A 12,295-nucleotide genomic window follows, 5' to 3' on the forward strand; every position below is an offset into this window, starting at 1 on the left:
CATTGCAAGTCAAAATAAATTCTTATCTCAACAGGATTCCGACAGAAACTACTCGACATGCAACTACAACAGAAGTTATTCAACGAATATGAAAAAAAATATAGATGGAGTATGACAAATTGGCGTCATATAAGAATAAGAAATAAGAAAGGACACGCCACGCATGCGCTTTAAGGAAGAAATTTCAAAATGATGCAAAAATAAACATTGAGTGTGATGGTTATTGTTATTCAAGTACTTCTAGAACTAACCAAAGTAGAGCCCGGACAGTCCAACCCACCCATAAGCATTGTAGGTGTTGTATCTCAGATACGGATTGGCGTAGCCAATGGGGATGCCCTCCCCGCCTCCACCTCCACCTCCACCTACTCCACTCCCATCAGCATGCACAGCCACGACTCCTGTCCTGTGGTTCTTACTCGATCTCTTTGCATTCTGATAATAGGTCATGCTGGAGGAAGAGGGAGAGGAGGAGGAAGAAGAAGAAGAACAACCCGAAGAGGGAAGGTCACCCGAGGTCATGTAATGCTGTTGTTGTTGTTGTTGTTGTTGTTGCTGTTGCTGCTGCTGTTGTTGTAGGCTGTTGCTGTTAAGCGTCCCAAAGTAGAAAGAAGTAAATGGAGGATTCCATGTGGAACTATTATTCCAGCTAGAGATGGATTGTTTTTTTTTTTAAGATCAAATGGCGTTGTTGCTATATGTTAGTTTTCTACTTTTAAATCCACATACCGTCTATGAAAAGTTATTATCTTTTCTAAAACCCTACATTAACCATGAAACGAGAAGTATATACTTACAAAGACTCAATTACTCTTTTAAGTATTCAAAAACAAATCTTTTAAATAGGTCTTTTGTAATGCACAGGCAAAAGCAAATGTAAATTTAGGAACATAGAATAAAAAATTGTTCAAAATGCATATATATATATATATATATATATATATATATATATATATATATATAAATATATATATATATATATATATATATATATATATATATGTATATATATATATATATATATATATATATATATATATATATACATATATATATATATATATACTGTATATATATATGTATATATATATATATATATATATATATATATATATATATATATATTTATATACTGTATATATATATATATATATATATATATATATATATATATACTGTATATATATACATATATATATATATATATATATATATATATATATATATATATATATATAACACAAATAAATACCGAAAAAGTGTATTTAAGAAACATCAACTCTAAATGTGTCATGCAAACTAATCTAGGTTACTTGCAGAAAACATTTCTAATATTATCTACTGTATATTAATGAAATCGTTTTTTTTTCTACCATTCCCAACAATAGTCGGTAAAGAGCAACTGTCACCTTCAACAACATTTAACAATGGTCATGCAACACAATCTAATTTTTAGCTGAATAGTTCTTTTCCTGAGATAATAATGATTTAGCTCTGCAATTAAAAAACAAATAAATAAATAAAAGACTGATTAAGGCTACATAATCCACGAAGTCCAGTTTTCCCCAGCTGTAACTCAAATAGTCTATACAATACATAAAAAATAATATTCAAAACAAGGTTATGTCGTAAAACACACTTATTTCAAAAAGGAATTTGACCTCTGCCATATAACATTTTAAACTACATTATCCTTAAATGAGCCACCCACGAAACCAGCTTATTATTGAAAACACAATTTGTCTCATATTCAACGATGACTAAATGAAAGCAAAAAAAACAAAAAAAAAATAAAAAATAAAAAAAACTCACTGTTGGTGAAGACTCTGGTGGTGGTGGAGATTTTGGTGGTGGAGATGGCGCGATGGCGAGTCCCTGGGAGTGACATTGCCAAGAGCCTTGATGTCCCCGACGCCCTGCAGGTCGCCGAAGTATCTGCAGGAGGGATTGGTTACTAATCTCGTCAGGATTGCAAAAGAAGATTTCACCGAATGCGGTGGAGGAGTTGTCCGAAGACAGCCAAATTTATAAAGATAATTAAGAACATTTTGCAGCGAGAAGATTGACAAAGGGCAAGATTTATAAAGATAATAAGATGTTGCTGCGAGATTTACAAAGGGGAAGATTAAAAAATCTATCAAGAAAATTCTATTGTTAGAAGATTTACAAAGGCAATCAAGAAAATTCTGCATGGAGAAGAAGCTTTGTAAAGGACATCAAGAACATTCTACAGTGAGAAAAGGTTTAAAAAGAAAATCATGAAGACAGAAGATTTACACAATCAATAAAAATAGCCTGTAGTGGGAAGATTTAAAATGATTAACGATAAAATCCAAACGCAAGAACAATTATAAAGATAACTAAGAAAATCCTGCGTAGAAAAGAAGGTTTTTAAAGATAACTATGAAAATACTTCAGAGGGAAGAATGTTTATAAAGATAACTAAGAAAATCCTGCAAAGAGAAGAATATTCAAAAATATAACTAAGAAATTAATTCTGAGAGAAAATGTTTATAAAGATAACTAAGAAAATACTGCGTAGAAAAGGACGTTTTTAAAGATAACTAAGAAAATACTTCAGAGAGAAGATTGTTTACAAAGAAAAGCAAGAAAATTCTGCAGAGAGAAGAATGCTCATAAAGATAACTAATAAAATACTGCAAAAAGAATATTTATTAAGTTAACTAAGAAAATACTTCAGAAAGAAGAATGTTCATAAAGATAACTAAGAAAATCCTGCAAAAAGAAGAATATTTAAAAAGATAACTAAAATACTGCAGAGAGAGTAATGTTTGTAAAGATAACTAAGAAAATACTGATCAGAAGGGAATGTTGCTAAAGATAACTTAGAAAATACTTCAGAGAGAAGAATGTTTTCAAAGCAAAGCAAGAAAATTCTGCAGAGAGAAGAATGTTTATAAAGACAACTAAGAAAATACTTCAGAGAGAAGAATTTTTATGAAGTTAGCTAAGAAAATACTTCAGAGAAGAATGTTCATAAAGATAACTAAGAAAAACCTGCAAAGAGAAGACTATTTAAAAAGATAACTAAGAAAATACTTCAGAGAGAAAATGTTTATAAAGATAGACTAAGAAAATACTGCAAAGAGAAGAATGTTTATAAAGATAACAAAGAAAATACTGCAGAGAGAAGAATGTTTATAAAGATCACTAAAAATACTTTAGGGAAAATGTTAATAAAGATAACTAAGAAAATACTTCAGTGAAAAGAATGTTTAAAAAGATAAATAAGAAAATGCTCCAGAGAGAAGAATGTATACAAAGATAACTATGAAAATACTTCAGAGAGAAGAAAGTTTAAAAAGATAACTAAGAAAATTCTGCAGAGAGAAGAATGTTTACAAAGATAACTAAGAAAATACTTCAGAAAAGAATGTTTAAAAAGATAAATAAGAAAATTCTTCAGAGAGAAAAATGTTTAAAAAGATAAATAAGAAAATACTTCAGAGAGAAGAATGTATATAAAGATAACTAAGAAAATAATTCAGAGAGAAGAAAGTGAAAGGAAGATAAAAAAAGTGAATAAAAACTTTGCAGTCGTGAGAGACAGGTAAAAAATATCAAAATAAGTAATAAATCTTTGGAGTCATGACACAAACAGGATTACAAAGTAACAAGAATATATAAAAATCATATTAGATAGAAAGGTTGCTAGCTAGTGTAAAGACTTCACAAGTTGACAGGATTTAGAGCGAAGACTATTCATATAGTGAATGACAAGAAGAGTAGGGAATTTATGCAATACGACATTATTTTACCTCCCATGTACTCCAATGTAGATGAGATAAAATCTTTTTTACTCTTATATTCGTAGATCTCTCTCTCTCTCTCTCTCTCTCTCTCTCTCTCTCTCTCTCTCTCTCTCTCTCTCTCTCTCTCTCTCTTTAGCTTACATCGGTACTGTCATTCCGGTCTCTTAATTTTGTTAGAACTCACTCTCTCTCTCTCTCTCTCTCTCTCTCTCTCTCTCTCTCTCTCTCTCTCTCTCTCTCTCTCTCTCTCTTTGGGGCCCCCCAAAAAATTAACTGTGAAAGAAGGATAGGATTGATGTTTATCATCCGGGAGATAAGATAACCCAGAGACAGCTTTCAGTCTAAGAGATTGGCGCCCGAATAGAAGAGGTGAGCGCTCCTCTAGTCATAGACTCATACTCACAGAGTGGCGTCGCTGGTATCATCATTGTTGATGTAACTCTCCAACTGGCTTATATCTAAGCCTTCGTTGTCGATGCCGCCCTCCCAGTCCCGCTCTGCAAAGGCGGGAAAGAAATATGTATCAAGACTTGCATTATATTAAAAAAAAAAGAAAAAAAAAATTAATTTTTATGAATAAAGTTAAGTTTCTGAAGTCATATATGTCCCTGATTGCGTTCATGAAGATGGTTTCTAAGGACATTTGGTCTAAGGGTGTGTTCATAATGATGATTTCTTTCATAATGTCGTTGAATCTATGGATACGTTTACAGATAGGATTACTTGAAAACATGAAGAAATAAAGATTAATAAATCACTAAGAGTCATAAGGATTAGGGAATAAAGAAAGCGTTCATGAACAGGAGCCTTAAAGAAAATGTTAAAAGTAAAAATAACTAAGCTAGGGTTGTATTCTGGAGAGGTTTCCTTTAATAATAAAAAACATTTATAATCTTTTCCCATATCATTATTGCAAAAAAAAAAAAATAATAAATAAAAAAAAAAAAAAAAAAATTCAGGACCCAGTGCCCTGATGGAAAGCATTTCCAAAGGGTCTAGGGATATCTATATTGAAATATCTTCAAAGGAGTGTTAAAAATATATAAATTCTCCATTACAAATGCTGTATCTATTCAATTACCAAACTTCGGAAACAAGAGTAATTGTGCAATCTCAAACCATGATTTGGCAAATTTGGATTTTTTCCCCAGGTTGCTTTTAGCCAACTCAGAGTGACTGGATCGCGCACTGTAGGTTGGGCTTGATACGATTATGTGCGGTTCGTTATTTCAGGATCAGGTAGTTCTTTATTTATTAAATGTTGCATAGGATTTTTCCTAATTCTGACCATTCTTTCCATTTAGGTATTCCCAGACTATACCATCCTGTACGTAGTATACTATAGTCAATTCTTTTTAGTGAGGCAGATTTGCACCGACTCACAGGGGTGCCCTTTTAGCTTGGAAAAGTTTCCTGATCGCTGATTGGTTGGACCAGATCATTCTAACCAATCAGATAGCAGGAATCTTTTCCGAGCTAAAAGGGCACCGCTGCTAGTCGGTGCAAATGTGCCTCATTAAGAAAAATTGAGTATAGGTGGGCAGTTCATTCTAACAGTCTTGCCTTCTCCAGAAAGAGCTCAAATTTGCATAGTATTCTAGAAATTCTACTCCACCTGTTACCAGATCTTGAAAGGATCTTCTTAATCAGGCACTTGGATCGATGGAACTTTATAATATATATATATATATATATATATATATATATATATATATATATATATATATATATATATATATATCCATTTTGTTACTGACCTTAAGCTATTTTATATTTTCTATTCATCACTTATTATTCATTTCCTTATTTATTTTTGATACACTCATCATTGTATAAACTTATCATTTCAATTATTTTATCAGTGATTGTACGAACACGTGATAGTCCTGACTTCGTTCAGTTTTAAATGGAATGAATCCATCTTCGATTTCACACTATACTCAATTTTTTTTAATGAGGCGCATTTGCACTGACTCGCAGCGGTGCCCTTTTAGCTCGGAAAAGTTTCCTGATCGCTGATTGGTTAGAATATTCTTGTCCAACCAATCAGCGATCAGGAAACTTTTCCAAGCTGAAAGCAAGGTCTATATATATATATATATATATATATATATATATATATATATATATATATATATATATATATATATATATATATATATATATATATATATATAGACCTTGGCTGAAAGGACACCCCTGCGAGTCGGTGCAAATCTGCCTCACTAAAAAGAATTGACTATAGTTCCTCGTCAGGTTGTATTGGTTTTTGAAACTCGAGTATTTTGGCGTCGCAAATGCAAAGGTTCTACCATCGATAACTCTATATTATCTTAGATAAGTCTGTAGTTCTACGATGAGGTTAAATACAGAAGAGGTTCAACAATATGATATATTTCAGTTAATACCACAAGATTATCTTTTATTTTTTCATTTATGAACACACATTATATCACTATATCGGGGTCCTAACTGTATTTTATCAATAGTAATAAAAAGAAATCAGCTTATATAATTACCAGACTAATAGTATTAGGTATGCAGTTAATTCTAACTGTCATGCCTTCTTCCATCATAATACTTAACAATACAAAGTATTCTAGAAGTTTTATTCTAGCTAATAATAATAATAATAATAATAATAATAATAATAATAATAATAATAATAATAATAATAAAAGTAACTATTAATACATATAACTGATTATAAAAATGAGCCTAAAGGTAATAAACTACTTTGATAACACCAAACAGAAGCTGAGAAACATAAATTCTATAAAGCAGGACAAATCGTAAAATCAAAACCTGGTCCTTAAGGTATTTGTAAGCAAAACGAAGGCTTTATCAAGGGTATTATCTAGTGAATGCCTATCAAGTGATAAGGTATCGCTAGCGCTTATCTGTAAAGCGGCCGAATAAGAAAGTAATTAAATTGCGAGTCCGTAGGTGTGAAAATCCTAGGCATCTTGCACTGATTTTGACATTAACGTGACGTTCACCTTAATTTTCTTATGACAGATACGTTGCTACAGTTTGTTTATGTAAAGAGTACGGATTGCCACAATTACGATGGCAATATTTCTATGTATACCGACACCACTCCACTGCGCGTGACCGGAAAGAAATCCTCATCTCCTCCTAATCCTATTGACCCAAAGGACATCGGTTATATTTCGCCAGTCGTCTCAATCTTGAGCTCTTAAATTCAATACTTCTTCACTGGTCATTTCTTATTTCACGATTCATCGTCCTCAGCCATGTAGGTTTGGGTCTTCCAACTCTTCTAGTGCCTTGTGGAGCCCGGTTAATATTTTGGTCAGCTAATCTCTTTTAGGGAGTGCATATACATATACATATATATAGTTATATATATGCACACACACACACATATATATATATATATATATATATATATATATATATATATATATATATATATATATATATAGCTAGACACTTACTCTTTATTATATAGGGGATATAATTTCCATCATGTCTGTCTCGGCTTCCATTTGTGAAAAAAAAATGCACATCCACAATTCATTATTTCACGAATTTGAGAGAGAGAGAGAGAGAGAGAGAGAGAGAGAGAGAGAGAGAGAGAGAGAGAGAGAGAGAGAGAGAGAGAGATACAAGATTTACCCCGCTACCTTTCTTCTCGCTTTCCTTTTTCCCATTGATTTCCTAATCGGTTTTGGACCTTCCAGTTCTCCCACGTTCATTTCGAACACTTTCGAATTGCATCTCGTAGTGAAAGCGACTGATGCCAGAGACCTATTCCCCCCCCCCCCCCCGGAATTCCCTTTTTTGGGGGAAACTCGAAAAAAGTGGGGAAAAACTATTTCTAGCCAGAAACTCAGCACGAAAACGATAAGAAAAGCGATTGATAAAAATAGTCGTCATGATGAAATGTTCGGAAAAAAATCTAAAATACAAAGTAAAAGAAGTAATGGAAGAAGAAAGTAAAATTATAATAAACGTGAATTAATTGTTGTGATTAGATTAAATATCTAAAACTTGAAGCATTAAACAAAATTAATTAGATTTTGTAATGAGGAAAAAAATAAGTTAGAATTTATGATATTAGAAAAGGTGATAATATAATAAACATAAAAAGCAAACATGAATGAAAATTATGTTGTGATTAGATAAAAAAAATATACTGTATAAAATTTGAATAAGAAAAAATCAACAACACGATTATAATTTCACAATAGGAAAACATAAAAATGACAGAATTATGAAGTAAATCAAATAAAAAAAACATTGTTGTATGAAATAAAATCTAAATAAAATATGATATATAATAAGGAAAATGAAAGTGATATTTAAAGTACTAAACAAATAAAAAAGTTTGATCAAAATTCCTTTTTTAAAACATTTTGTAACAAATTATTCGGAAAACGATGTGGTTTTATTTTCTTTTTTTTTTCTTTTGAAGAAACAGACATCTCTATTGGGGAAGAAAATCTGAAATAATCATAAATATCCCTGTTTACATACGTCCACTGCAGGACGTAGGCCTCAGACACGTTCTTCCATTCGCTTTTGTTTATGGACTTTGGGAAGAATACTGATGGGTTTAATACTAAGAGACAGAAAGAGAGCAACATAGATACGAGAGCAAGCTAAAGTATAGGATATTCTAACATGAAAGAAAAAGTAATGGACATGGGTAGGACAGAATGACAAGGACAAATAAAAGATGGACATTAAGAATAACGGAATGGGCCCATGGATTGACGAACTAAGAAAATTTGCGGTTATAGACTTATGCGTGTATATATATATATATATATATATATATATATATATATATATATATATATATATATGTATATATATATATATATATATATATATATATATATATATGTATATATATATATATATATATATATATATATATATATATATATATATATATATATATATATATATATATATATATATATGACAAATTAATATTCATTTGTAAAACCAGAGAAATAACAAATACATATGTAATTTACACGTTATTAATATAGACAAATATACGATTTACTTTGTTAGCTGATTACGCATTAGATCTGAAAAGTCTGGCCAGGTGAATGTCAAGAATTGGGAAACACCTCAAATCCCCTTCCAACAATCGGTTCAGAAACCGTTTCGAGACGGACGTGAAGCGTTTCGAGATCACGAAACAAAAGGTTCGAATAATACTTTCTCTTCAGCACGCCTCCTTGGTTGGACTGCTCCCGGGGAACCGCTGCATTTTCTGTTAACACGTGATTTTAAGCGTTTCCATTCCACCTGTGACACAACGATTAATCTTCTTGTGCCTTTAACAGGCGGGTCAATCTCTCCTAGTGCCCTGTAGCACTTAATTTGGCCTTTTCCATTACACGTAATGCATATAAGTTGAGCTTATCTATACACTTGCATACACGAGGAAGCATACTTCTTCCTTTTATATCCTCAACATATCTGTCAACCTCCACAATCACACATGTAACATAACACTTGACCTTTCCTGTTACACTTGTAACACAAATTAACCCTTTCTATTCCGCATAACATTATAATCTATTTATACATCACAAATGGACCTTTCTTCTTACACTTGCAACATTCCATGACGCCGCTTTTCTTGAGAAATTGCCCATTATTTTCTCCACATGCCTCGTTGAAACCCATTAACCTTCACCCATTATCCCTAAAGTCTGCAATGATATGCTTGGGCGGTTTATCTCAATCACGACCCAATCATTTTAGTGGGTCCTGCTCTGAACAAACACACACACACACAATAAGATATATATATATATATAAATATATATACATATATATATATAAATATATATATATATATATATCTATAAATATATATATATATATAAATATATATATATATATATATATATATATATTTATATATGTATATATATATACACACACACACACATATATATATATATATATATATATATATATATATATATGTATATATATATCTATATACATATGTATATATATATGTATATATATATATATATTTATATATATGTATATATATACACATATATATATATGTGTATATATACATACATACATATATATATATATATATATATATATATATATATATATATATATATATATATATATCCCTTTCCAAGTGCGGATAGATTACCGTGGGGAAAGAATTTGAGTGTCGCCATGATCAGAAGAGCTGTACTAGGTTGAATTGTTGTGAGCGATCTGACTAAAGTCTCCTCACCATCACCAATCCAGCGGGGTGATGAAATGGCCAAAGCCCAGACATGAATCACAACATGTCTGAGGCCTTTTTCCTGCAGTGGACTAGAAATATCTGCATTTATATATATATATATATATATATATATATATATATATTTATGAATATATATATATATATATATATATATATATATATATATATATATATATATAAATATATATATACATATGTATATATATATAAATATATATATATATATATATATATATATATATATATATATATATATATATATATAATAAATGTAAAACAAATATAATAGTAATGAAATTGCCTTTTCTATAATCCCAATTGGATCGTACAATTTCGTTTAAAACAAGGTCTAGCACGAAGCAAGTGCATCAGAGAGAGAGAGAGAGAGAGAGAGAGAGAGAGAGAGAGAGAGAGAGAGAGAGAGGGAGAGAGAGAGATTCAGGGCTGTTTACTTAAACTGTTGTTGAGCCATTAAATGACATAGAACTATCGGTCAATCAACCACTTCGTAAAAAGTGAACAATGCAGCGTCCAAGAGTTGTAAAGTGGCCATCTTTTACGCAAAACTTTTTCAGTTTGCAGTTGCAACACCGATTGCAAATTAAGCACCCATGACGCCAAGGGTTATCCTGTATACTTCTGTGTAGAGTCATCAAGTCCTCTCGAGGCTGAATTGTCCTGCGAGATAGAAGTAGTCACTGAGTCGTTCTGTATTGTTGTTATTTGGAGCAGAACGACAATGAAATGGCCGTTGCATAATACAAAGTTTCAAGATAAAACCACCCCCCCCCCCTCTCTCTCTCTCTCTCTCTCTCTCTCTCTCTCTCTCTCTCGCACGTCATTTGGGAAACATCAACACATAGGTAAACAGTTATCACTTACTACTGGCGCCAGTTCACACACACTTATATATGAACGCACATACACATAAATATGAACGTACATACACACACATATATATATATATATATATATATATATATATATATATATATATATATATATATATATATGTGTGTGTGTGTGTGTGACTATCTAGCAGAGAGAGATTATACTTTCAAACAATATCTAAAATTTCATCTTAAAAGTAATAAACGACATATTGGTCAATTATCTGTTAACTTCTCATCTCAGCCAAGTATGGACATTACAGCAAATAGCAAATGCAGCCGTTTCTAATCCACTGCAGGACAAAGGCCTCAGACATGTCTTTATTCATGTCTGGGCTTTAGCTAGTTTTCATCACCACGCTGGCCAGTATGGATTGGTGATGTTGAAAGATTTCGTCTGATCGCGCACAGCAAACCAACCTAGTAGGGGTGGACCTGACTAATAGTTTTGCTGATCATGGAGATACGCAAACCCTTTCACTACGTTAAGGTAATTCCACTTACAATTTCTACTTTTATCCTGATATTATTTTTTTTCAGTAACAAAATGTTTCAGACAAATAAGTTCAGCCTTTAACATTAGGTTGCAAAATTTAATTAATTCAATATATATATATATATATATATATATATATATATTCATATATATGTATATATATATATATATATATATATATATATATATATAATTTGTTCATATATTCTGCATTAGGTTATTTATTTACTTTGTTAATTTTTCCACTACTTGTATATTTAAATATTATTTATTTGTTTTGATTTATTTACTCTTGCTTTTTTCTTTTTATTATAATCTGTGTATATCACCTTATTTCCATAGCTAAACTTATGACCAGAAATCTGACAGATTTCTTTATCAGAATACAAAATGTGATATAAATTTTGCTATTTCTTCTCTTTGAAACTTAATAGAAAAACAAGTTTCAATAAAGCAATCAACTTTGCAAAGCCATTACAAAATATTGCAACCACTCTCTCTCTCTCTCTCTCTCTCTCTCTCTCTCTCTCTCTCTCTCTCTCTCTCTCTCTCTCTCTCTCTCTCTCTCTCTCTCGAAATTTATATATCTATATTAATTTGGATGCATAAAACTGAAATTACACACAAACCCCTATGAACCAAATCTTACATAATAATGATAAGTAAGAGAGATATGTAAAAACGATAAAGATGGAAGACTGGAGCAGATTCCTGCAAGATTTTGCAAGTAATATAAAGGAGGATAATAAGTCAAACCCTAAAGAGAAGAGGCGTGTCTCGAAATAAAGGTGAAGCAAGAGAGGTGGCAGGGTGGAGGCAAAACATTTGGAAGGAAGAGATCTGTATTGCTTATGGAAGCAAA

The 12,295-nt window shown here is 31.2% G+C and overlaps 1 protein-coding gene across 3 annotated transcripts in view; it reads right to left on the reverse strand.

Moving 5' to 3' along the window:
* Window positions 1–12,295, reverse strand: part of LOC137630710 (myelin regulatory factor-like protein) — a 56,845-nt gene that overhangs the window by 23,899 nt on the left and 20,651 nt on the right. For 2 of the 3 annotated variants that reach the window (XM_068362346.1, XM_068362347.1), the window contains exons 2-4: window positions 4,177–4,270; window positions 1,813–1,935; window positions 281–586 (exon numbers count right to left, since the gene is read on the reverse strand). In XM_068362346.1, the coding sequence (XP_068218447.1) occupies window positions 281–586; window positions 1,813–1,935; window positions 4,177–4,270 (523 nt within the window). The remainder of the gene's footprint in view (window positions 1–280; window positions 587–1,812; window positions 1,936–4,176; window positions 4,271–12,295) is intronic. The other variant, XM_068362348.1, reaches the window with a different exon arrangement.

Source organism: Palaemon carinicauda, chromosome 38 (assembly GCF_036898095.1).
Source record: "Palaemon carinicauda isolate YSFRI2023 chromosome 38, ASM3689809v2, whole genome shotgun sequence".
In the NCBI taxonomy this organism is placed as follows: domain Eukaryota; kingdom Metazoa; phylum Arthropoda; class Malacostraca; order Decapoda; family Palaemonidae; genus Palaemon; species Palaemon carinicauda.